The 25,973-nt window shown below is 54.0% G+C and overlaps 1 protein-coding gene and 3 long non-coding RNA genes across 9 annotated transcripts in view; 2 read left to right on the forward strand and 2 right to left on the reverse strand.

Annotated features, from left to right (window-relative positions):
- Window positions 1-670: 670 nt before the first annotated feature.
- LOC140850366 (uncharacterized) lies at window positions 671-7,920 on the reverse strand. Of its 4 annotated transcripts, none has more exons than XR_012133070.1 (4): window positions 6,385-7,920; window positions 4,622-4,667; window positions 2,099-4,468; window positions 671-977 (listed from the first exon to the last, which is right to left on the reverse strand). It is a non-coding gene; the product is annotated as an uncharacterized lncRNA (long non-coding RNA). The 4 variants fall into 4 exon arrangements; XR_012133071.1 differs by having other exon boundaries at window positions 671-4,059; window positions 4,282-4,468; window positions 6,385-6,522; XR_012133072.1 differs by having other exon boundaries at window positions 671-3,474; window positions 3,881-4,468; window positions 6,385-6,522.
- A 165-nt stretch (window positions 7,921-8,085) lies between these two features.
- Window positions 8,086-10,826, forward strand: LOC118968894 (uncharacterized). The gene is made up of 2 exons (XR_005056753.2): window positions 8,086-8,213; window positions 10,585-10,826. It is a non-coding gene; the product is annotated as an uncharacterized lncRNA (long non-coding RNA).
- On the reverse strand, window positions 10,724-17,067 carry TLX1 (T cell leukemia homeobox 1). Of its 2 annotated transcripts, none has more exons than XM_037001319.2 (3): window positions 16,242-17,063; window positions 13,945-14,146; window positions 10,724-11,773 (listed from the first exon to the last, which is right to left on the reverse strand). In XM_037001319.2, exons 1-3 carry the CDS (start codon window positions 16,813-16,815, stop codon window positions 11,551-11,553), a joined length of 999 nt encoding a protein of 332 aa, XP_036857214.1. In that variant the 5' UTR covers window positions 16,816-17,063; the 3' UTR covers window positions 10,724-11,550. The 2 variants fall into 2 exon arrangements, with proteins under 2 accessions (XP_036857214.1, XP_036857213.1); XM_037001318.2 differs by having other exon boundaries at window positions 10,964-11,773; window positions 13,945-14,182; window positions 16,242-17,067.
- Window positions 17,068-17,201: 134 nt separating this feature from the next.
- The window catches only part of LOC118968893 (uncharacterized), a 58,763-nt gene continuing 49,991 nt past the window's right edge, over window positions 17,202-25,973 (forward strand). The window contains exons 1-3 of one of the 2 annotated variants that reach the window (XR_012133073.1): window positions 17,202-17,577; window positions 20,786-20,935; window positions 23,530-23,770. This is a non-coding gene — a long non-coding RNA (uncharacterized lncRNA). Of the gene's footprint in view, window positions 17,578-20,785; window positions 20,936-23,529; window positions 23,771-25,973 lie in introns of those variants that run through there. The other variant, XR_012133074.1, reaches the window with a different exon arrangement.

Raw genomic sequence — 25,973 nt, forward strand, 5'->3', positions numbered from 1 at the left:
TAACTTAAAATGGCTTAAAGATCTCAATGCAAAACTTAAAACTATTAAACACCTAGAATAAAATAGGAGAAAATCTATAACTTAGGGTTAGACAAAGATTTCTTAGATATAACACCAAAAGCACTATCAATAAAAGAAAAAATTGATAAATTCGACCACAAAATTTTTTAAACATATGCTCTTCAATAAACACTGCTCAGAAAATTAAGACAAGCCACAGACTGAAGAAAAATATTTGCAAAACACATATCTGATCAAAGTTTATATCCAGAATACATAAAGAGCTCTCTCAAAACTCAGTAAAAAGAAATAAAGAAATCCAAGGTTTTAAAATGGGCAAATGATTTGAACAAACACATATCAGATAGGCACACTGTAAAATGCTTAACATCCTCAATCATTAGGGTAATGCAAATTAAAACCACAGTAAATACCACTACCTTAAAATAGTTAAAATTTTAAAACTGAACATACCAGTGCTGACCAGGATATGAAGTAACTAAAATGACTCTCATACATTGCTGGTGAAATTGCAAAATGGCACAGCCAGTTTGGAAAATAGTTTGGCAGTTCTTATGAAGCTATACATACATGCTAACCATATGATCCAGCAATCTCCCTACTTTCACCCAAGAAAAATAAAATTTATAATCACACAAGACCCTGAAAATGAAGGTTTATATTGGCTTTATTCATAATTGTTAAAATCTGGAAACAACCCTAACTGGTGATCAGGCTGGTGAGCTTGGGGTTATTGTTACCCATAAAAGTGAATGCCTCCTTATATTTTCACTATAGGCAGCCAACGTGCCTCACCCTCACACATACCAATATGTGCCACTGTTCCACATATATGATCTCTTGGGGAATACCCTAACATCTGATGTCAGAGGAAGGAAACTTCAAGTCTAATTTATAGAATATATCAGCTTGGCCAGAAACAGATCATTGCTGTACAGTCTTATTCAGGGGTAGCTCTGAAAAACAACAAAGAGAAACATTCCTAGTGGGCAGAATGTTAAAACAGTGTATTTTGAGGTTTAGAGAGTACTTGAGGGAAGAAAGTTCCCACCAAGAGAAACAATATTTTTACTGAATTGGAAGCAAAAATTGCTATCTGGTCACTTCTGATTGTTCATGCCAACGGATGAACAAGTTAAAGGGGTATTATGGACTTGGCCAGGGTGAATATCAAAGTCAATACGCAAAAAGAAATATTCATGGAACCAAGGGGTCCCTTTGGGGTGCTGCCTAGTACATTTTGTCCAGTGGTAAAAGTTAATGGAAGACCACTATGAGCCTTCATAGGCAGGACCATCAAGGGCTCAGAACCCACAGGAATAAAGGCTTGTTTCTCCCCTGGGCAATGAATGCAAACCAGTTCGGGTGCTGGCTGAAAGGCAAAAAATGTATGGGATGGAAAAAGGTTGCAGAATACTAAGACAGGATTCCAACAAGCTATGGCCTGTGGCCCAGAGATACAGAGGACTCTGCACTCCTTCCCCCATTCCTATGTCCAAGGGCCACAGGGGCAGAGATTGTAGGGAAGGTTCAGATCTCCAAAGAGTAGCAGTCAGGTCTGGGTTAGCAATTCCTTTTCTGTTTTTTGCTGGCCATTCCAAGGGTGTGAAGAAGAGGCAGCAGTACTCTGTCATGAACTTCACAGTATGGCTGCAGGAGAGCCTCCCAGTGACCGGGAGCCAGGTGCTTTCTCCTCAACAAAAAATACCAGCACCTGAACTCTCTGCTGTGCCCTAACTTATCCTTCATGGCTGCCGCAAGCTAGGCCAAGCAGTGGGAGAACTCTTGGCAGTGGGGAGAGAACAGCTGGCTGGTTCCACAGGAGCCCCTTGGAGCTGTCATCTCTCTGAAGTGGAGTAGTGACCTCCCTAGGTGCTCCTGGAGCCCCACAGGCCTCAGCACACAGATAGGACTAGAGAGAACGAGGCTCAGAGCGGTGCTTATTTGCACCCCAGAGCCTCAGCAAAGTGCTCCTTTCTTCCTTCAGTTTCTCACCCTGGAACCCTGCGCCCTTCTCTTGGCCACAGGATGACTGACCCCGAAGACCCTGCCCTTTCCATGGTTTCCAGGCGGTTACCTCTTTGCTGCTGAGCGGGTCCGGATCCCGGCTCGGCGAGGTGCCAGGCCAGGGCTGGCTGAGCGCTGCTCTCGAGTCTCTTGCCCACAGTCGCGAATCCGCGGCCCAGGCAGTCTCCAGGTGCGCAGGTCTGGGCTCCACTACGGCCTCTGTACAGTCGCGCGTTGCCCACAATTTCTGGAAGAGGAAAAGCCAGGGAGACGGCAGTAAAAGCGAGGGCGCCACGCACTTTACTGCCGGGCCCGTGTCTCGGGTCCCAGGAATGGACGCAGACCACAGGCGAGTTCGACGGCAGATGTAGCTGAGGCCCGAGCCGCCTCGGACATGTCTCCCTGGAGCTCAGGAATAAAAAGCAAGCCCTTCTCGGCCAGGGTCGAGGTCGCCTCCTCTCAGGCCGCCCTCCGTACCCCGGGACAGCGTAGGGTGGCCGGATCCCACGAAGCTCTGCGCCCTCCGGTCCATGAGGCGAGGCGGCGCGATCGGCAGCGGAAGGGAGGGCAGGTTTGCCGAGTTCTCCAGCCTCTGTAGCAACTGTGCAGGGAGGAGCGCACCACCCAGAGCCAGCGGAGGCCGGGTCCCAGCTGGGTGGAGGCTTGAGCTTGCGCAATGGTGGGCTCCCAGCAGGTGGACGCAGGCTGTGCTTTCTTCCCGGCCTCCGAGTCCCCTCAACAGCCCCAGAGGACCAGATGTGGAGGGCGCAGTGCAAGATGTCCCTTCCCCCCAGGAAACTTTATATTCCAAATCCCGGATCCCGGCGGGGCCAGGCTTCAAAAATGAGAGTTCATTTCTCCCCCTTTTTGCATTTCTGGCAAACTAACGTGGCATCCCCGGACTCCGAGTGTCCTCTGCTTTCCGTCCCGACAGTTCTTGTGGCTGGGGCGGCGGCGGAAAGGGGGCGCTTCTGAGTCGTTCACCAACCGTCCCTACCAAGCCTTCAGCCGAGCGGCCGGCCTGGACACAGGCCTGAAGCCGTCCGCTCGCGGGAAGCTGAGCTTTCCCCAGGGCCGGACTGCCTCCAGTGCAGCTCCAGGCGGGTGCCGGTTGGCGAGCGGCGGGAGCTCACGAGTCCTGAGAACTCCTGTGACCTGGCGGTGATACTTCACGGCAAGTGAGGACGCCGGACTGCTCTGTGGAGGGGACTGTAGAACCCATTTCAGTGTAGAAGTTCTGCTCAATTTGTGCACCCGAAGGCCTCAGGCCTTGCATCGAGAAACATCTCATCTCTCCCGCCGCCGTGCCGTCGCTTTCTCTCCGCCAGAAGCCTCTCACCCGCGAGGCTAGCCGGGGTCGCACACGCGACGTAAACCGGATGCCGGGCGCCTTCGCGTCCCAGCGCCCCTGCGCGCAGCAGCGGAAGGCCAGCACCTCGCTCTCGCCTAGGACAGTAGTTGAGGACGCAGCGTTAACTCGGGGCTAATAAAGAGCTTCTGTGGGGCTAAAGTGTCCTCTCCTCCTGCTCCTTACCCCTCCGCCCAATCTGCCCCAGTTGCAGCAACCAAGCCGCCCCAGCGCTAACCAGAAAGAGCCCAATTTCTGGCCTGAGATGGCAAAGGTGAAGAAGTCGAAATCTGTGGATATGAAAACCGAGTTCAAGGATACGACTGTGTGTGTGTGTGTGTAAGCCGGGCTCCTGAACAAATGTGCGAACTTCAGGAGCTGATCTTCCCCTTCACAGCAGGTGAACTGGTAAGAGGCCACGCCCGAGGCCCCTCAGCGTTTTCCTGTGAAATTGTGGACCCCACCTCCGAGTCGTTGTGCAGTCAGAGGTGGCCGTGTGGCTACCTAGGAACAGGCGGGTGAATCTGTGCAATCCTGCGTTTCCCTGGACTGAGGCAAACACGAGGATGAGATCTCGGGACAGCAGCTGGTCTGTAGCCAAGAGATCTGGCGGGAACAACGGAGTAAAAGTGTAGACGTGAAGCGCCACTGCCGTCCTGTGTGGGACTCACGGGTCATCCAGCCTGAACGTTGAAAGAGACAGAGCGAGTAGTGTGTGCCTGTGCACACAAGCGGAAGTGTGGAATGGATGGGGCAGGTGTGTGTGGGATAGTGGTAAGGACTGCTGTGCAAGCGGCCCCACTCCCGGGCGCCTTGGGCCCCCCAGGGGCGGACAGGTCTTCACCGAGATTCCCTTCCTCCCTCGGGTTTCCACCCTTCCCCTCCGGGTCTGTACCAGCTCTCACCCAGCCAGCCCGCACCACGGACAGCTGGGCGCCTGTGAACGCGGGGTTTCCCTGATCTGCTCTATGCTCCGAGGAGGGGCCCGCAGCGCCGCACCTAAATACACAATAGCCTCCTTTTGGAGCGCCGAGGAGGGAACGCTGTTGACAAGGAGAGCAGCTACTCGACTTTCCCCGGAAAATCAAGGGTCTAGAAATGAGGTGAGGAGGGGGGAGGGGCGGCAGTTTGTAGAATCCTCCTCCTACCGCCACACCCCTCCTGGTGCGTAACAAACCAGGTCATGCCACTCTGGGGCTCCCTGCACCATTCCTGGAGTACCTGCGAAGAGCCAAGTACTTTTACCTGCGTTATATCCTAATCTCTTCGGTAATCCGGGGAAGTGTTGGCCCTGTAATTCAGACAAGGAAGCCAAAATTTAATTCATTTACCTGAGGTTAAGAGAAAAGCCAAGCTCAAAACCTAGGCTGATGTCCAAAGTCACCTCAGAGCAATCGCTTGAGAGTGAAAGAAGATTTTTAGGAAGAGGGACAGCAGAAGAAGAGGTAATGGGGCATCTGGAGGCCATGTAGGTGACAGGGAAGGAGCTGGACACAAGATAACAGGAAAGCACAGGACACAAGATAGCAGAAGTATAAGGCCAATGGCATGCTGGAGAGTGCGTGTAAAACACCATACCAGAAGGGGTTAGCCACTGTCTCTATTTTTCACTTTTTTAAAAAATGGAAAAACTGGGCAAATAAAATCAGACTGCAGGCCATATTTGACAGGCAAGACTGAGAACCCAGGATTAGGTCTCAGACAAAGGGTGGTTTAGGACTTTGACTCTTGAAGCAGCATCAGCACAGCTGACACTTGTTCTAAATTTGGAACCTTAGCTCTCCCCAACCCCCAACGTAATGAGAATCTGCAGTTTAGCAAGATCCCCCCGTGGTTCTACAACATGTTAAAGTTCAAGACACTGGAAGGGACTATTTATATATCAAGGAATACACCTTATATTGTATATAAAAGAATCTCCCAAGGGATACCTCCTCCACCCGCACCTCCTCTGCCACTCTGGCGGAGGCAGGGAAGATGCAAAGGCCATATGTTCTTCTCTTTTCACACACTGACCAAATCATACTGCCTAAATGATGGACAAAAAAAAAAAAAAAAAAAAAACCCTGCTAACTCTCTGACCCTCCTACATCGCAACGCAATCTCTCATCCTCCAGCCCAAAGCATGCTCCCCCAGCTATAAGCTTTACACACAGCAGATTGAAAAAGAGAGGATTTTCCTTCCTGGTTATCCACTCCTTTGTCTAATAAAGTGTGATTCATTCGCTTCTATTTTTAACTCTGCTTGTTTGAGCCCTTCTATCCAGCTGACCCAGAAGAAGGAGGAAGGGTAGACGTGCCCAGAATCCCCTTTCAATCCCAGAGGGCTGCTGGAAAGGGTCAAGCCCAGGCTGGGAAGTCCCAGAAGGTGGTTGCCGGATAGGCGTGGGGAAGGAGAAGGAGGTCTCATACATCTGGGAGTGCTGTAGGGTGGGTCCTTGAAAGATGGGGAGGACAATCAGAGCCTAAGAGGGCCCAGCATTTGAAGGTGCTTTCTCCCTAGCCCGAGGAGGCAAACTTTCAGCAAACCTCTGGGCGGAGAGGTTCCTCCACAATATGAGGCATCCCTTGAGTAGGCTGGTGGGATTTCACCTCCAGTCATCCCCAAATCCACTGCAACCCTGGCCTTAGCCATCCCTCCCAGAGAACCTAGCTCTAGGGTTAGGCCCTGGGTTGGAGTGCTGGCCCTAACCTTTTACCAGCTGCATGCTCTTAGACAATTTGTTTAACCTCTTTGGGCTAAAATTCTCCCTGTCTGTAAAGTGGAATGAAAATACCTACCTCATAGGGTTGTTGTTACGAACGTATTAGTCCTTTAAAAACCTACTGGGGTGCCTGAAACACATCAAGCGCTCAATAATGTCGCTTCCTAATATTATAATTGTTTTCCACTGGGGCTGGTAGCAGCCTCCCCTGCGCTCCCAAGGATCCCTCAGACGGCAAGCTCCCTGGACCTTGGCTCGAGGCGCCTCTTCCCGCGTGGCCCCTAGAGGGCGCCTGGAACTCACTCGTCCTGAGTTTCGGCAGAAGGCCCGGTCCGGCTCCCATTTCTGAGCTGCTGCTGCCGAGTCGTGGCTGCCGCCTCCAGCTTCTGGGTCTTGGGACTCCTCGCTCAGGAACCGAAGACACGTGGGCTCTGGGCCACAGGGCGGAAAACGTGAGGGGGCAGGAGCGGCATCCCCTGAAGTCCCCCTTAGGGCAGCACTCAGCAGAGGGGTTCTCGCACCCGCAAGCCCTTCACAAACTCGCGCACAAAAGAGGCCGAATTTCCATAGGCTTCTAGAAGGCAGTGGCGGCGGCTGGACCTTCTGGACCTTGCTAGGGTCCTTGGGTGCCCGCCGCCCCGAAGCCCAGCCGCTGGCGCATGGGATGCCATCACCTGCCCCAGCTGCAGGGCTGGAAACTAAAGCGCGGGCCCAGGAAATCCCCACCCCCACGCCGACCTGCAATCGAATTAGACCCTCCTCCCTTCGGGCTGGCGGAGGGGGGGTGGAGAAGGAGAAGAGGAGCGCCCAAGGCGGGGTGGCCGTCCTAGGAGCTTCGTGGGGCCCTGAGGGGTGCGAGGTTGAGAGAGTTAACTGTGAAGCACACCTGTGGCTCCCCTTGTGTAACATCGCACATCCCCAGTCGTTGCATAGTTGGAGGAGGTATGTGAGGTTGAACACAGACGTGCACAATGTGCGTCAGGGTATGTGAGTTTGTACTCACCCCTCACCTGCACTTACCTCTGTTCTCCCCCATCCATGGAACACACCATCTTACCATCCTTGGAAAATCCAAACTGTCTCAGCTGTGGCCCACGCTCAATCTATTCATATCAGACTCGCCAGGATAAGGAATCCAGACATGGGTGCTGGTGAGCAGTGCAGGGGCCTCCCTGAGCTGACGTTGACAACCAATTTGAGCCAAGCGGGAAAAGCGGAGGCAGCTCCAGTTAGCAGCGCCTGGCCGTGGGGCACCAAACTCCAAGCTAATTAGGGAGCATCTAGGAGCGTGAGGAGTTGCTTAAGAGCAGGACTCTGGGGGCTGTATGGGAGTGAGAAGTGTCTGAAGGTGGGTGCGAGGGGAGCAGGAGGAGCAGAGCAGGAGGGAGGCAGTTCCTCCTGCATCCGGCCTGAGGGACCCTCAGGGCAGCTCCAGGGCCACAGCTCCCCACCCTCTCCCCAAAGCATAGTTGCTGATTCCCAGCTGCTCCAGCTCTGCACAGCCAGGACCGAGGTTCCTGCTTAGTTGTCTCATACACCTGGAACCTACCTTTCCCACCTGCAAGTCACTCATACCACAAACAGGATGTCCATCTGAGTCCTGGGCCCAGGGCATACCTCACACCTGCCACTGCACAGTGTCACAGGCCAGCGTCCACACAGTCCCCAAGCACAGATCCACACAAAGCCGTTATTATAGTTAACAGGTTGAGCCAGATTCTCTGTGCCACTGGCGGCACAGCACGGGGGCCTCTAGGACCCCAGCCTTGCATGGGTTTCTGGGTCTCTGCAAGCCACCACCCACTTAGCCACTGAGCTGGGCTGCACCAGGTCTGAGACAGTCACAAGGCTCACTCACCGCAGAATTTGGTCCGTGCAGCTGGCTCTCTCAAACCGTGGAAGGAAGTGGGCCTTTCTGCCCAGGCAGGTTTGTTAAATTCTCTTCTCCCCTTGCACCTCTATGTGCAGTTATTCACATAATTATTTCCTTTTCTGTTTTCTTTGTACAGACCCACCATTTTGTGGCAAGCACCAGGGCAGGCCAGGAGTTGTGAGCTCTCTGCTGCGGGTAGTTGGCACTGAATGTGACCCTAGCAGCCCCCTCCCCTCCAGTGTCTGTCCCACTCAGGGAGGTATGTACAGGTCCAGCTGTCCAGGGCTGATTCTGCTGCCATCCCGACCTTGCCCCACTGCCGCGGCCCTTGGCCGACATGGGATTCCCTGAGATTTGGTCTCAACGAATTCCTGGCAGAGAGTGGGGAGTCTTGTGCCATGCCTCAGCGCCCAGGGCCTCAGTGTCCCCAAGATTCTGGACCCCCCTGGGACGCCTTGCCTGAAGACCTGGGAGCCTGGAAGGAGCTTGGGAAAGTGCACTACTTGGGCCTGCTAGGCCAGCCAGCGCAGAGAGCAGGCACCGGGTATCTGGGTAGCCGGGTGGCCTCTCGTGAGAGGCAGGGATCTCTGTGTTCAGGATGCCCACTTCCGGGAGAGTCCTCCTCAAGCTGGACAGGGTCCAGGGGCAGCAGGGCTGAGGGGCACTCACCCTGGTGGTTGAGTGTGAGTCCCAGCTGTTTGTGAAGATCAGGGAAGTAGGAGGTATTCTGGGGAGAGGGTGTTATGCTTAATTTTACTTGTGTTTGTCTTGCAAGAGGGAGCAAGAGAGTGGCAGTGAAGAGCCACAACTTTGGAGACAATTTGGGAGGTTGTGTTTGAGCTGGGCAGCTGCTCAAGTTAGCACTCTCCTCAGCTGGACAGTCAGTGGCCAGAAAATATCCTGGGGGCACAGCAGCCTTTTGAGGGGTGTCCCAGGGACTTGTGAGGTGGGAGGAAGGCCAGTTTCCCCTGGGGTACAGCTACTCTGGAGTAGCACAGCTGGGAGGCTCTAAAGGTGCATTCTAAGGACGCCAATGGAACAGAGATGGCACCAAATGAAGAAGGTGCAGGCTGGGCGGTTCCAGTTCTGGCAGGTTGGGAGGGGACAGCCAGACCTGCCCAGGCAAAGGGAAACTAATTCTGCGGTTCCGGGAAGCCATTTTGGATTTTGCTCAGCCTGGTACTGGGAGCCGCAGCCAATACAGGCAGGAGACCCCCTGTGCAACAGGCACTGAGGCCAGAACCTTCTCCCCAGTATCAACACGCAGTCTGTCTGGCCAGCCTGGTCACCCCAGTGGGTCTGAGTGGTGAGGGCAGGGGGACTTTTGAACCCAGACTCCTCTCCTGCCAAGGGGGCCACGATGGGGAATGGATGAGCACTGCCCATTTCCCAGTCAGCCAAATTTCCCCTTGGGCCTCCTTGGATAAGAGGTTGCTGTGCTTTGTCCCCATATGGTGTGACAAGTCCAGGATAGCAGCATGGGCAGGGATGAAGGACAGTAGCTCTGATGGTTTCCATGGCTTCTCCCACCCTTCCAACTGATGCACACAGCTCTGCATACCTGAACAAACCCCACACCCCACTCACTTTTAGTTTTTAGCCACAAAGTTCTCTCACTCTCCCATCCCAAAGAAAGAGGCTCCTAGCCTTCCACTTTACTCCCTTAGGATGACATGTTCCCCAGACCTTCCAATACCTATTTTCTTCCAGAAAAGCAGACTGTTTATGACTGCCGTCCTGGCTGTAGTGTTCTGAGGACTCCCTGAAGGTCCCTGGGAAGTCACTCAGATACCTCCTAGGACAGGCCATTTCTTGGAGCTGGGAAGTCCTGCCTAGAGCACCACAGAGGATCCTGGCCTAATTATTGACTCAGTGTGTCCCAGATGCTGCAGCTTACTGGGTAGAGACCTAGAACCCCAGAACTCCTAGCAGATGTTGGTGCCCCCACAAAGTATCTGTATACCCCACCCCAGACACCCATGACCATGTACCCCACCAGTACACAATTACATCCATGCACATGCAATCACACACACTCACTCACAGAAGCAGTTACCCACAATGATCCACACTGCCCACTAATTCACTTCCCCATTACATACTGTCACACACAAATATGTATAGTAAAATACATATTTCACACGATTGCATTTTACACACAGTTACATTCATGCAATTACAAATCATTGACAATCACATTCACACATTTAACACAGAAATAGATGGAAAGGAGAAACTAATATATATTTTCACTAATGTTAACATATGACTCATATACAATCACAATTCTGGGTGGGTGGTCACACAATTACCCAAAAAGACAGTCACATTCACACATGGTTACACACACACACACCTCACAAGTTCGTGTGTACAGTGATAGTTTCGATTTGCAACTTAAGCAGAAACAAGCATACACACAATAATTGCAATTACTTAAACACTGTACATTCATTATCAGCAACGTCCCAATTGCCCACACTATCACACACACAGTGCACACACACAGCTCTCACACCCTGAAACATTATACTCTCTGGAGCACTAGCTGTCCCAGAAGAGCCTGGCTCTCCCTCCTTTCTCAGCTCTGCCTTTTCTTGTTTGTCCCCCTACTTTTTTCCTGCCTCCAGAGCCTGCAGGTCCTAGCCCACTGATGTCCCTCAAGCTCAGGTACCAGCAGCCACCTGGCAGCCCCAGCTCACACCAAACCCAGGAGCTGCAAGGAGCAAGGTACTGGGCTCAGCAAAGAGCAAGCAGCCCTGATTCTGGATCCGGAGGGTTTTATTACGTTTTTCACATAAATTACACAAGCACTTTATAAAATGGTTACACACAAAACACCTTATAAGTGCATAACTTAAACCCCCCCCCCCCATGAACAGGATCTGGAGAAATAGTCTGAGTCTGGGTGAAAACCTGCCTGTGCGTATATGGGTGCAGCTATATGTGCTGGCCAAGTGACGCTGTTTTGTGTGAGATGGTGTGTCAGAGTGTGGCTGTGGCCTTGTGTTTGCGAGAAGTGCCATGCTGCTCAGAATGAGTCTGGGTCACCCCGACCTATGTCTGATTGATTGTGAGGGTCAAGGGTGTGAAGGCTATGATCGGGTATGTGCATGACATTCTCCCTTTGGTCCCATGTGTGACTCTGGGGTGACACCAAGAGGGACAGTGAAATTGCTTCTGTGTGGGCCTGTGTGTGTCCATGTGTGACAGTGAGTGGAATACACAGAAGGGGGTCTCCTCAGGACAAGTTCAAATGACAGCCCATGCTGTCCTCTGGGGACCCCAGAAGCTCTTCTTTCCCCATCTCGGCCCCACGTTAAAAATCATAATAAAATGGACACAAACTGAGAGGACTCTGAACAGCTCCAGTGGGACCTAACCGCATAGGCATCTGGGAGAATGTCCCTGTCTGGCGCGCTCTTCCCTTCTTTTCCACCAAATAGAGAACACCAGCACGCACGCGGTGCGCAGGGGCGCAGTGCTCTCGGCCCGCGTGCAGTCTGAAGCGGGAGGGGTGGGAGAGAGTCCTGGCTCTCAGGCCTCCGTGACCCCCTTGGCGGGGCGCGGGGTCTCGCGGGGCAGAGCACGCAGGCTCACTCGCAGGCCGACGCCACGGACGTGACGCTGGTGATCTTGGTCGAGTCGTCAGACCACGGCTGCAGGTTCTGCAGGGCGAAGAGGGACGAGTTGTGTACGCATAAGGGGTCTGCAGGCAGCGGCTGAGCCAGGCTCTTCTGGAAGGCCTCTTGCTGCAACTGCAGGAGTATGCGGTTCGCCTGCTGCCTCTCCGCCTCACGCTCTTCCGCGGTCTGCCGCCTGCACCGGGGACAAGTCGTTACCGACGCTTGGGGTGTGCTCCCGGGAGATAGTCTAAGCGATCTCTGCTCTCCTTCACAGCCCCCAACTCCAGCTTCGGCCCTTTTAATGCAGTCCCTTATCTTTAGGGTCAAAGGCTGAACACCTCAAAATTAGATGGAGCAGAGGTATCCCAGGGAGAGCTGTGGGAAAACCCGCTAGGCCCAAGCAGCTTTAACTCCCCAACAACGCGCAGTGCCCACAGCCCGGCTAGCGTTCGAATGCACAGCCAGGTGGCATCTGGCCTCTCCCCAGTCCCAACTCCGAGGGGCAGAGGCAAGGGCCAGTGGAGGTGGGCTGTCAGTCTAGACCTCTCTTCTCCCCCTTTTCTCTGCGAACCTTTTCCAGGCTTCTGACCTTCTGCGCGGAGCCCTGTGCCCTGCCGGGACTCCCGCCGGACTAGCCGGCTTCCTCCGAGGAGGTCTAGGGGGCGATGACTCACTTACTCCATTTAATGCCTCCCCTCCACTCCGTCAACTGAGATCAAACGTCTGTCTCTAAGGTGGACAGACCTAATGGGAGTCCCCGGGGCCTCCAGAAGCAATTTGTAGGCGATCGATGAAGCCGCGCGAAGCCGGTGAGGGCCTCTCCGAGCGACGGACGCCGGCCTCCTTCCCGCCGCCCCTGCTTGCCTTTTCGCTCTCTGCGTCTTTCTGTCTCTCGTCTTGCCCTTCTTCCCTGCACTTCAAACTGCCTGTTTCTCTTCCTTTAGGCTTTGTGTTATCTCGTGTTCTCTCTTACCCCCACCCCCTTAGTTCTCTCGACTTTAAGGAAATTTGTTTGAAACGAAAATGGAGGTTTTAGTCATCCTCTGCTATCCTTTATTATACATAAGACTTCTTCAGACTGCCTGTTTTTTTCTTTTTCTGCCTGGGCGTCTCCTCCCCGCCTCTTGCATTTCAGTTTTTCTTTTTGCCTGCCACTCTTTCTGTGCCCTTCCTCAGGGGCTTGCCTGGCTCCCTCCCCTCCCCTAGGCTGCAGTCCAGGGTGGGCCTTGGGAACACTAGTGCCCGCAACCCAGCTAGCCTTCCCTTGCTCTTAACTAGGTTTCCAGAGGTCCGAAACTGCGCCCCCCACGCTTCCCCAGCAGCAGGAATGTGGGGTGGGGGGCAGCAGACTCTCCAGGCCGTGGCTTCCTTTGTGGCCACGCCGGCGGAATCCCAGGCAGATTCCTCGCCTTCATTCAGAAAAAGAGGAAACTCCAATTCCTTCCTCTGGCCCCCAGTCCCGCCCGGCCCGGCGCCGCAGACTTCGCCCAGACTCTCTCACACTACCCCTGAGGCCTGAACTAACGAGAAATTCCTGGAGTGTGTGGAACTGAATATAGGGGGCCAGATGTGCGGGAGAGTTGCAGGGGTGCAAGAGGGTGCAGCGATAGCGTGTGCGGAGAATGAAGCTGCCTAGGAATGTGCAGGACCCTTTATGTATCTAAGGGGGTTCGAGAAATGAGAGGTCGAGGTACATGTATAGTCGAACTATAAAAATTAGTGTAGTTGTGTATGTGTGAGGGGAGAAGGGGAAATAGCTCTGTTCACCCACCCACCCATCTGCTCTTAATTGATCCCTCTTTGAGTGGAACCCTCTAAAACCGACGCAGACGGTGCAGATTGATTTTCCCCTTCCAGAGTGGGGGACCGGCTGTGTGAAGGCAGGGCATCTGGGGAGGGGAGCATCAGCAGAGCCCAGGGCAGCAGCCTGGGGTCCCAGACACTCCGCCGGGAGACCCGGGTTGGGCGCAGTAATAAGGAGCGAGCCATCCTGCCTCTAGTCTCCGGGACGACGGAAGCATTTCTTTAAGCACAAGTTTGAACAAAGTGTCTCAGGACTCACTGATCCCTGAAGCCCGAAGCCCGGACCGCATAGACTGTGCTCTAGCACGGCTGTTTCCCCAAGCAGCGGTGATCAGCCACGTCTACAGCGGCACTGAGCGTGCCCGCCAGAAAGCCATGAAGCCTCTGGTAAAACAGAACCGGGTTCTCCAGCCCCATCCCGGTCCATTGGTGTCGTTGCTCCCCGCTCCCCGCGCGAGCCTAGCAGGAGCGGCCAGCTACTCCCAACAAACGGGAAACAGGCGAGTGCCCAAGAGAGGCCGCGAGATCCCAGAGCTGCCCGAGACTGTGCCGCCCGCTCACCTCCACTTCGTCCGCCGGTTCTGGAACCAGGTTTTGACCTGAGCGTCGGTCATTTTGAGAGCCTTGGCCAGGGCGGCGCGCTCTGCCGAGGCCAAATACTTCTGGCGGTGGAAACGCTTCTCCAGCTCACAGATCTGCAGGCGCGTGAAGGACGTGCGTGGCTTCTTCTTCTTGGGGGGCGTCCGGTTCTGATAGGGGTGACCTATACGGCGTGTTACAGTGAAGGGTGAGAGGGCCACTGGAGCGGGAGACAGACAGATGGCAGAGGCAAGCGGCAGAGCGTCAGGAAGTGTCCCAGGCCTGACACCCCGTCAGTCAGTGAGCACAGTGGCTAGACCCCAGGAGCCAGGCCGTGATCCTCCCGTCAGCCCTCAGCTACGAGCCCGCGGCGGGAAGCGGCCCCCTCCCACCGCCAGGCCTCTGCCACCGCCACCACAGAGGCCTCCCTAGTCCAGGGCTCCCAAAGTGCCCAACCATAAATGCTGCAGTAGCCTCCCTGGTCTCCTTGAGGGGCATGTCTGAGGCGAGCTGAAGGTGGAAACACACCCCACAGCCCAGGCCTCCAGCCTCAGAGAAGCTGCTCAACAGGAAGAGGCCCTGCTTGGTCAAGGTCTCCTGACCTGAGCTCCATCACACAACAACACACAGACATTACATACCATAGTGGCAAATTACAGATCTATACACCCAAATGGGCACAGGCACACAGGACACAGGACAACACAAGGCAACACAAGACAACAGCTATTCACTCCCTCAGAACCTTCCTCAGGCTGGAAGCAAGATTAGGTCTGGCTGTGGCTCCCCTAGGTAGGCCTTATGTGGAGTACCTTTCACCAGAGACCCAGGGCCAGTTGGCTCCAGGCTGGGGGTTCCATCAGAAACCTTCAATACTGGCCTGGCCTTGGTGGGGGTAGTGGGATGGGCACTAGGCCCTGCCTCCCCATGCCTGAGAGGACTCTGGTTGGAGCACAGGACCCCCTTGAATAAAGGGCCCTTTTGGGAGGCCCAGAACAGAATGGCTGTTCTGCTTCCGCCTCCGACTTCCCGCCTCTGCTTTTGCCACAGACCCAGAGTCTGGGCCAAGGTTCCAAGGCTGGAACAGAAGCAAGGAGCCTGGGGTTTCTTGGGGCCACCTAGCCCAGGGTCTAGTTCTAAGATGCCTACCCCACTTCCACCGTTGGGCTCTGGAGCCCAAACCCCAAGGGAGTCCCACGACACTGTCGACAGCGGCCTGTGCCTTCTGCCTCCTCTCTCTAGGTTCTGGCAGGAAACCCAGGCTCAACTCGTAGCTGCTTCCCAGCGGGCTTGAGGGCCAGGCCGGCAGGAGGATCTAGTCTCCTATCCAAGAGAACGCTAAGAGCAGCGGGAAGTGAGGCTGGGAAGGGGCAGAACCGGAGCGAGAGGTGAGTGCCGAGCGCCAAGAGCGGAAGCGGGAGTGGAGGGAGCCGGGGCGAACGAGGAAGGCACGGAGCAGGCAGCAGGGAGGACGGCAGTCCTCCGCCGAGTGCCCAATCGTCCCAGGAGTGGTCCTTCGGCCGCCGATTGATCGCTGGCCCGGCTGGTGCGTTACTCACGCCGGAGGGAACAGATCAGGGCTCGGGGGAAGACGCCATGCCGGGACCGGACCGAAAGAAAATGAAGCGGGAGGCCTAGCCTCACGCTGCCAACCACCAGGACAGGACGAAGCCCGAAATCCGGGGAGAAGGGTCCGCCAGCTCTGCTGCCTTACTCGGGGCTTCTGCAGAAGGGAGTGAGGTGTGTGTGTGTGTGTGTGTGTGTGTGTGTGTGTGTGTGTGTGTGTGTGTGTGTGTGTGTGTGTGTTGTGCGTGTGTGCGTGTAGGAGACGGGTGAATGGGAACCTGTTCTTTCCTCGCGTCTGATTCTGGAGCTCGGGGCATAGGTCCAAGAACGTCGGCCAGAACTGAAGAAATAGTTTGCTTCACATTGTGCCCCTTTCCCCGAGATTCTCGAGCCCCACATGCCGGTGGAAGGTGGTCCCGAAGCTATATCCCCCATCACTACGCCTGATCGAGCCCAGGGACGCCAAGAGGGGATCTGGGAGCGCTTCTCATAACAGTGGTCTTGCGGGAGAGCCAGAGAGGGGCCCAGGTTGGGAGAACGCTTACAGCATTGAGATTCTGCGAGCACAGAAAGGTGGCAGCTGAACTTGGGGAAGGCACTCAGGAACTGGACGACCTGGCACTCAGAGGGGGCTGCGGGTAGCCACCGGGTGGGAGAGAGGTAGCTCAGAGCCCGGGCCGCGGCCAGGCGGGGCGCGCGCAGGCCGGACTCACCTGTGAACCTGTCCTTTGTATATCTGCGGTTACTCTCCATCCAGGGGAAGGTGAGGCCGGTGAGGTTGTTGACGCCTGGCACGGCAGGCACGGAGGGCACGGTGGGTAAGCCGGTAGCCAGAGGCTGAGGGTGGGCCACCGCTCCAGCTAGTGGCCTGTGCGCGGGCACTCGGATCACACCCGCAGCGCTCAGTGACCCCCCGCCCCCGCTGCCCCCGCTGCCGCCGCCGCCGGGACCGGGGCCGCCTGCCAAGGCCATGTTCACGTTGTAGGAGCCGGCCAGAGGGCCCATGCTGCAGGCGCCGCCGCCGCCGCCCGCCGGGCCACCAGGGCCGCTCGGGCCGCCAGCACCATAGGCCCCAGGGCCCCCGGCCCCCGGCCCGGCCGCGGGGCCCCCACCGCCGTAAGCGTAGGCGCCTCCAACCAAACAGCCAAGGCCATATTCTCCATCCTGGAGGCGCGAGACGGGCCCCATGCAGCCGCCCTGGTCCGGGCTGTTGAGGATCTGGTCGATGCCAAAGCTGATGGGCTCCGCGTGGCCTGGGTGAAGATGGTGCGGGCCCAGGTGCTCCATGCTGGCCCCCGGCCCCGGCCCCGCCGGGGGGCCTGGACAACAAGGCTCGCTGAGTTTGGCTCTGGGGACAGCGCGCAGGGGCGCGGGGGCGGCAGCGGCTCCTGGCTGAGCGGAGACTTGGAGGCGAAGTGCACAGAAGGGCTAAAGTAGGGGGGAGGGGAAGGAGAGAGTGGTCGCCGTATTCTACCCCTCTCCGGCTGCGCCTTCCCCTCTCCGGCTGCTAGCTCGATGTTGACTCTGGGACATCAATCACCGGGCGAAAAAGCCCGGTGCGAGCGAGCCTTGCAGTTTCGGCCGGGTCTCTCCATTGGCTGTGCGCGGAGAGGAGTGGGGTGAATGACAGCGCGGGGGAGGGGCAGAGAGGGGGAGAGGAAAGCCAGGAGCCGAGACAGACGCAGGAGCCAGAGACAGAGGGACGGAGACCAAGGCTCAGAGAAGTAGTTCAGGAAGAGTGAGAAGAGGGGAACCAGAGATTTAAAAGGAGAAGGAGAAAGAAGAGGAGCCGAGCATTCCCAGAGAACGACAGACGGACTCAAGGAAGTGGAGGTCAGAGCCCTCTTCCCAAGCTGGCAGAAGCCTCCCGCTCTCTTTGAATTGGGCCAAAGGGGTCCAGCCGATCAGGTCTCTAGGGAAGAGGTGTCTCTGCGCTGCTGGAGAACTTCCCCAAGCGCTCAGCTGGGAAGCACCTGCCCTTCAACCAGAGGATTTACTCCAAACTTCAAGTCCAGCTCCTTAGAAAGTAGAAGACGGTCTTTTCCTCAGGTATGGAGCCCAGCCCCCTAAGGCAGGAAGGTGAGTTGAGGCTTGTCCTTCTTTAAAACATGGGCCTATGAATAACTGGCTATATATGGGTGAAAAAAATAAACACCTAAACTCAGCCTGTTCAGAGAAACTGAGGAAAGGAAGACTTACTCAAAGGCAGGCGCAAGTAGAGGGAACTGGCTTGGAGACTACTGCCAGAGTGCCCAAGCCTCAAGATACCCCTTTTGTTTTAAATAAATAGTTGCCTTCAGAAGCAGTTGCCACAGTATGTGAATGAATTCAATCAGGTTGTTTTCACGAGCAACTAACCCAAGGCTGGCTGTTCCAAGCAGGAAACCTTTGGACTGTGGTGAGGGAAGGAGTTATTTTCTTACTTTTGGAGCCTTGGGAGGGAGGCCTAGGGGCTAAGGCGGTGGGGGCTGGGGATGATGGGACCAAGATCAGGGAAGTGCATCAGGACAAATTCAGGCCTTTTCGAAGTTTTGCCTGTGGCTGACTGGCTTAGAGCCCAGGAGAGAAGGAGGAAACTCCCTTTATCTGCTTCCTCCCTTTCCCCTCTCCAGGAGGGAAAGGTCTGCTCCCTCCTAGGAGCCAAGCTCTGGGATGGGTGCAGGTTGGATCACTTAGGATCTATTTCTGGTCTACTTCAGATTCAACAGGCCTTCAGGGAGAGGCTGTCTCTACCAGGCAAGAGGCTAGAATGTGAAGACTCACATTCTACTTATCATGTCTCATAGCAATCTATTTGCTTGGGCCATGTCCCACCCATTTGAAAAGACCTCCTTGAAGGCAGGGAATGGTTTACTCATCTGTTCCCTCTTGTGGAGTATAGCTCCACCAAGAAAATATTCTCGCCTTGGGTGGAAAATGAATGAATGAATCTCCTTATTCAACAAATATTTATTGAGTACCCACTATGTGCAGGCATTGTTCTTGGCATTGGGAAATTTCAGTGCACGAAACAAAGTCCCTGCCTTGATACAGCTTACATTCCTTAGAAGTTGGTCAGACAATAAAAAATAAGCAAATACAATAAGCTGGATAATAATAAATGTTATGGGGAACACCATACACTCTAACCACCTCTATGAGGCAAGTATTATCCCTATTTTTACAGATACAAGGAAACCATATTTCAGAGAAGCTAAGTGACTTGATCTAGAAGGAGGAGCTGGATGCAACTTGCTTTTATGGGTTACCTTGGAAAACTGGCTGCTATTTGGAAGTGCATCTCTACAGGGAAAGCTTTGTTTGGGATCCAGGCAGGGGGACAAAGGCCCTCAGACAAAGCCAGGTGTGAACTTGGTGGCTGTTTGTAAACACCCAGCAGAAACATAAGGAGAGAGCTCCACTCCTTTCCCAATTCTTTGCACTTATGCAATCCAGGTACTACACCTCTACCCAGGAGGTTCTATCACTCTCTTTAGAAGTTGTTTGAACCTGAATTCATCTCTTTCTTGCCTCTAATCTTGAGGAAACTATAGCAGAGATAAATATACATGTTTCACTGAGAAACTACCATGTGCCAGGCATCAGACCACATTTATCTCATTTAAGACAACAACCCTGTGAACTTAATAGAAACATCCCTATTTTTAATAAATAGGAAAGTGGAATGAATGTTCATAGCAGTATTATTCATAATGGCTAAAAGTTGGAAACAATTCAAATGTCCATCATCAGATGAATAGATAGACAAAATGTGGTATATTCATACAATGGAATATTATTCAGCCATAAAAAAGAATAAAAAGAGTCTTGGTTCATGCTTCAACATGGAAGAACCTAGAAAACATTATGCTAAGTGAAGGGAGCCAGGGACAAAAGACCTCATACTGCATGATTCCATTTATATGAAACATTCAGAATAGGCAAATTCATAGAGGCAGAAAGCAGATTAATGGTCACCAGGGGGTGGGAGGAGGGGAGAGTGGGCAGTGACTGCAAATGAATACAAAGTTCGTATTTGGTGTGATGAAAATATTCTGGAATTAGATAGTGGTGATGTTTGCACAACTTTTTGAATGCACTAAAACCACTTACTTGTACAATTTAAAGGGCCAAATATTATAGTACATGAATTAAAACTCATTTTTAGAAAGAAAAAATAAAACTGAGATTCAGTGAGATCAACAAAGTTGCCCAAAGTCCACAGACAGAAGAGGATTAATCTGGGATCCCCAAATCTGAACTATTTTCCCTGTATGAGGTTGAAAACTATGGGGAGGGGTGTTTCAGCATCCTTTGATGCTGGGTCCCAGTGGCTCTACTCCGTTTAATAAAGTCACATTTGTGTCTACTCACGGTTTTGCCTGCTGCAATGAAAACCCTATCTTTCTAGGTTGTCCTCAGAACAACTTCTCTTTGCCACTTTGGCCCATGCAGGGAATGCCTAGAGTGTTCCTAACACTCTCCCTCTTCTCTCTTTCTTCCTCTTCCACGCACTTTGCAGCCCCAATGGCTTTCCAGTCTTGCCTGTTCCAACCCTTTGGGCATCTGCCCCACTCACCTCTTGGACTCCTCAGATCTGGCACCAGTTGTCCAGGGTACATGGGAGGAGACCTTATCATTGCTGGTCCAGCCTAATGTCCGAAGAGGTCACAGCTGCCTTGCAGTCCATTAAGACAGTTAGGATGCTCTTCTCATCGAAATCCAGCAACCCAGGGACATCTTGACTTTTCCCTGCCCTTAACTGCCTGCCTCCTGGTCTTTTCTGTACTTTCCACTCCCTCACTTATTAGAGTCAACTTTTATCCTAATCCAGTTCTGACGTGTTGGCTTCCGCCCAGCTGGGTTCTTTGAGTCCAGCTCTACCTCAGCCTTTGTTTTCCAATGGGGTAGTTGCTGAGGGCCAGGGTTACCCTCTCAGCCCTCTCTCTGCCTAGGAAGATGAGACAGAAGCATCAGAATTCACTGGCTCTGGCCCCGTCCCCTTCTGGAAGCAGTGTTACTTGAGCATGGTGCTGTGGTTGGAAAGGTTTCTGAAATGGTGGAGGAGACTCACACAGAGCTTATATAAGGTGCAGCTTCTGTGTTTCCATAGTGCTTTTGCATACTGTGAGAAAAGCCCTGTTAGGAAAGAGGAGAGCGAAAGAAAACAGGACTCCCAAGACACCAGTGATGTCCCAGGCACCTTCAGTCACACTGATCATCTCACCCCATCCTCTAGTAATCCCATGATGTGTCTTTTGCTATCTCCATTTTACAGATGAGAAAACCAAGGCACTGAAAGATGGAACAGAACAGATACTGGACCCAAATGCTGCTTTTCTGACTCCACTCATTACAAACTGCTTTCTCAGCACCAAACCTGGAAGATATGGTCCTTGCCTTATGGGAGTATCTTGCACACATCTAGGTGAGTTCCAGCCCTGAGGCCCCCTGGTAACATCCTCCTCCAAGCACCATCCCCGCACCCCCTCCCTCTCTGCCTGCAGAATAAAGAAGTGCCTCCAATTAAAAGAGGAGCAGCTGGGGCTGAGTCCAGGGCTGGGGGAGGAGAAAAGGGAGGGCATAGCCACAGGGGGAGGCTCCTTTGAATCCCGTAGTGACTCCTTCCCCCCTTCAAGAGAGACCCCTGGGCCAGGGGTTGTCCTTTAGCTTAGGGGTGTGTGTGATAACTTAATTACTTTGTGTTTGTGGGACTGTGCATCCACAGGGGAGAGCCAGATGTGAAAGTGTGCATGGCAGTGAGGGTAGCTGTGCAGATATACTGGGCATGTCTTTGAGGAATAATTTTTCAAATTTACCCCACAAACATGTATTGAGTGTCTATGAGGTATCAGTGTTAGGCTGTTGGGATACAACTGCAAGCAAAACACATGCCTGTAAGGGTGCTGGGAGAGAGAAAGAGGGTCTGGTCATTTTTACAACTGAATTTGGATGTGTAAGGATGTGTGTATCAGTGAGAATGCAGGTGAATGTGTGTTTTCTGTAACAGGATAAGAATGTGTGTTTCTACAACTGTCCCTCCGTAAGAGGCACATACTATGGGGTGATAATATCCCTTGGCTACTGTGTGAGAGGGAGGACAATAACGATGTGTGTTTGTGTACATCTGTGAGAGGAGCATCTTATTTTCTAGTCAGGTTGTCAGGGAAATGTGACATTTTAATATATATGAGCCTGTGGGTGTGGGAAGGGGAAGACAGGGTATGCCCAATAAGTATTTAGCAGGAAAAGGGTGGAACAGACTGAGAAATATGTACTGGGACATGAAGTATAACATGAAGCAGTCCACGGTGGGGCCATTGGAGTCTGAATTCCCAGGACCAAAGAGATCCATGCTGCCTTGATCATCTGCTTTAGAAAGGAGGCAGAAAATTTCCCCTTCCATGGACAGGGCAGGTGCAGCTAGTCACTTAGGAATTTAGAGATCCAATAAAGGGCTCTCCACCCCCTGGGAGGTGGGTGGTTGTTTTCTCTAGGAACCTAGGTTGGGGAAGGAGGGAGTGAGCAGGCCTGGCTGATTCCCCATACACAACTCAATGATTCTTCAGGGCTGGGGGTGCGGGCTGTCCAGGGCCAGCCCCAGCTGCCCCCACTTAGTCCTTGCAGTAACAGGGATGGAGGACCTCTTCAACACAGAAGGACAGGAATACATGTTTCCCCATCAGTGGAGGGATCTCGAATGGGTTGAAGACACAGGGATGGGGACAGACATTCCCTGACATAGGACACACCTCAGCTGTCACCTGGTGTAGAGGCCAGCACCTTTCTCCTCTACTCCCCACCCCAGAGCCTGCTTGAGCGATGGAACCCTTATATCTAGACCTTCCTCTCTAGGGCACCCCCTCTCAGCTTCTGACTGAAAGGAGGCTGGGTTGGCTTCATCATCTCTGGGCATCTAACTAGGGCTCAGGCCTCTCTGATCAATTCCCTCCCAAAGAAGGCCCAGAAACCCCCAACGCTGGTGCTGTCCACCACTAGTGCCCTTGACTGGGCCTATCTTCGATGATAGGTCTCCTCTCAGGGTACTAGAATGGCAGAAAAGGCAGGGCAGGGGGTGGACTGAGAGAAAATTCAGGTCAGGACAGACCTCTGTGGCCCTGCTATCCCCTTGCAGCATCCAGAGGGCTCCCCAGATACCACCCAGGGTGACGCCAAGTTAGGCTTCCTACCAGTGGGCCCCAGTAGTGTGCTTTGGCCTAGGACCCACAGCTGTGGGCCCACCCCAGCCTCACCCATCCTTGTCCTTTATCCTTGGCTTTACTCAGTCGTCAGTAGGGTCCCTGCCCTGTTCTTGTTGGTCTGAGGAATTTGGGGAGGCAGAGGACACCCTGGTAGCCAGGCTCTGAGCAGAGTGCCCGGGAGGAGGAAGGAACAGAGAGAGCATTAGCCAGCTTCAGACCTGGCCTCTGAGGGCCACAACTGTCTTCAAGGAACCTACTACTCTCTGTGAGAACGGGGCTGTCAGTCTCCCTCCATGATCCTACCAGACCTCTGCGGGTGTGTGGGCCCTCCCACTGTGGCCCCTCAATAAAGCTGAGAATGAGGGGGATTTCCCTCTGGGCCATGAACCTGCACTTCTTACCTGGATCCCTCACCCCACTGGGAGCATAGATTTGGCCTCAGAGGATGGGTAGATGAAGACCATTAAGCTTTGGAAGTTCAGACTCCCAGAGGGGCTCAGTCCTGGGCTATGGTGGAGGAGGCAGAGTTGAAGGTCTCGAGGTCACCACTAGGAGCTCGAGCCACCTTGCCACGAACAGGTCTGGTAATTTCAGGGGTGCCCAGGGCACATGGAAGCTGCAGGCACTCTCTGAGCTGCTGCCCGGCTCTGCCGGGGAATGGAAAACCTGGCTGGCTCTGACCCCACTACCAGAGGAGAGGGCCTGGCCACAACCTCTGCCTGATTGCTGAGCCAGGTGGGTTGGGGAAATGTGCTCTGAATGAATGAATTGAACTGGACTTCAGGCTTGAAATCAACTCACCAAGCTCCTTCTCCATCAGAAAAGCACAGGCAGTACGAGGGGGAACAAATGGCTTGGGAGACCCAGCTGCCGCTGCTGTGCTGAGGTAATGTGTTCCACGCTGTCCTGCCTGCACAGGGACCTCTGCCTATGCACCAGCGGGCAGTGCAGACACACCTGCACGCCAAACACAGAGGCTTTCCAGGTGCAGCGCTGGAGCAGGTACAACACCCTGTCTAGCTCACACTCAGAGATCCACACTCACCCTTGCACACAAAAAGGCAGGCACTCTTGTGTGTAGTCCCCACAGATGCTTACAACACTGCCTTCGTGTATCCATACACAGGTGCACACAGGCATACCCAACCAGATTCACACACCTTCCGCACAGATTCAAAACAAAACATAAACCTCCCTCACACACACAATCGTACAGGTCACATGTACAAGGGTACACACAGCTGCTACAAACCTATAAGTACTCACTTCCATTCTGCTTCTCCAGTTCAGATAAAAAACACCTCCCTCCCTCAGGCATACTCTCTGCCACCTTGGGCCCACAAGCTGCCAGTTCCCCAACTTTTCTGGGGAGGCCAACGTTGCCTTCTCGAACGAGGGATGAGCCCCAGGTGCCAGGAGGGGTGGGGGTCCCTAAAGGGGAGGGTCTGTATCCATATGTATGGGTTACCAGCACAAAGAACAGCTGCCTGAAGCTGAGCCCCAGTGGGCCCTGAGTTGCGAGGAGGCAGTGGCGGCCCAGCTAATTGAATTAGACCGGCCAGGCCCTGCCACCCGCGGGTCACCCTTGTCTGCTCTGCCACCAGTCCCTGGACGCCGCAGGCACTCGGGTGCCGAGGGACTGATTGAGGGAAGGCGGTACTGCCGCCTGAGCCCCTGCCCGAGGCAGCCTCTCCCCCCGGAAATAATCCCATTGTTCCTGGGGCTGCGTGTGGCACTGGCGTCCGGGATCCCCAACTGGACTGTGACGCTGTGATTAATGGGACAGCAGCAAGGGAGCTGACACTGGGAGGGCCCATGGCCCTCCTCCACCCACCCTTCTCCCTGGTTTTCAGCTGCCTTCAGTTCGGGTGCACCTTCCCCACCAGGCTAGGTAAGTGAGGGCCAAAGTGGGAGGGAAGCGAACCAGCCACTAGAAATGAGATCAGTTGGATGCCTTGGTGAGGGAGGTGTACACTGCATGGGCAGGCACAGTGTAGCCCACATGAGCTGGGGTAGAAGAGTGGGTGGGGATCTTCACAGACTGCATGATGTGTTAAGGGCACTGAGAGCCTTAAGCCTCTCCGTAGTGAACAGGAGTGCTGATTTAAGCACATTGCACAGGGGCTGGGAGGTGAAGGGGTGTGAATGGGCTATGTAAGCAGAGGGAGCTCCTGGCTCTGGGGGTCATCACACTGACCCCAAGGCCAGGAACCTAGGCTGAGCCGTGCACTGCCCTGGATCCTGCAGGAGGTGCCTGCCTGGGCACCTGCCTTCCTCTCAGCCTGGATTTCACAGCAGCCTCTTGAAAACTCCCACCTGAACCCCACCACCAGCAACTGACAACATGGTTCCTGAACCAGTACGCCCAGCTGTCTCCCTCCTTTCTAGGTAATGGTCTCCAAGCACAGGCATCTTTTTGTTCAGCTCTTCTCCTAACCTGATATCCTCTGCATTTGGCTGGCCCAGTGCTGGCAGCCCTTTGAGGTCTGACTGGCAGTACTCTCACTGCAGGAAGCTCCCCCACATGTGGATGGGAAATAACTCCCCTGTCCAAGGTGGCCAGGGACTCCTGGAATAGGAAGCATGTCTGTGTGACTGTAGTGCTCCTAAATGGTAAGTGCCTGGAGGCAGACCAGAGTCCTGGCTTGCCCCTCAGCACTGACATACACTCATAGATGCTCTGAATACCAGTGAGATTTCCTTGTCTGGTGACCTCCACCCAGAGCTTCAGAGACCAGGGTGTTCAGGTATGGTCGGCTCTTGGCCATGCTTCCAAGTCCCATGGGGCAAGTTCATACCCTTGCCTTCACCCAGAAGCAGGAAACCTGGGACTGACCCGAAGTGTACGTGGAGGGTGTCCTAGGAACTGAGCCTTGAGGATCCCAGGAGAGTGGAGGAGGGCCACAGCCCCAGGAACTGAGGGCTGCAGTGGGCTTTGGCGATCATTTAGTTGCCAGCACTGCTATAGAGATCCCATGCCAGCCAGGACCCCTGGCCCCTGATGTCCAGCCTGCTGCTGCCCTTCACTGCTGCCCTCATAGCTTCACCAAACCACCCAGGCTATGCAATGAAGATGAGGTCCCCTAGAAATCCAACTAGGGGTAGGAGCAATCCAAAGCTTAGTGCATCTGATAGGGACCTGAACCTTTTGGAGGACTAATGCCAAGGGGAGCAGTAGCTGCCTCTTCTGCCCATACTCCCATGCCCCAGTAGCCAAGGCTCTGGAGAGGGGGTAAGGAATGTGGGCTGGGACACTAAGCCCCA

This window comes from Manis javanica, chromosome 7 (assembly GCF_040802235.1).
Source record: "Manis javanica isolate MJ-LG chromosome 7, MJ_LKY, whole genome shotgun sequence".
NCBI lineage: Eukaryota > Metazoa > Chordata > Mammalia > Pholidota > Manidae > Manis > Manis javanica.

What these genes read in the sequence shown, in the direction of transcription:
- TLX1 (XM_037001318.2), bottom strand. Translation starts at nt 16,815, where the DNA reads ATGGAGCACCTGGGCCCGCACCATCTTCACCCAGGCCACGCGGAGCCC. An exon ending in TACAAAGGACAGGTTCACAG is followed by an intron (nt 14,183 to 16,241) that starts GTGAGTCCGGCC and finishes CTCCCGCTCCAG; the next exon opens with TGGCCCTCTCACCCTTCACT. An exon ending in AACCGGCGGACGAAGTGGAG is followed by an intron (nt 11,774 to 13,944) that starts GTGAGCGGGCGG and finishes TCCCCGGTGCAG; the next exon opens with GCGGCAGACCGCGGAAGAGC.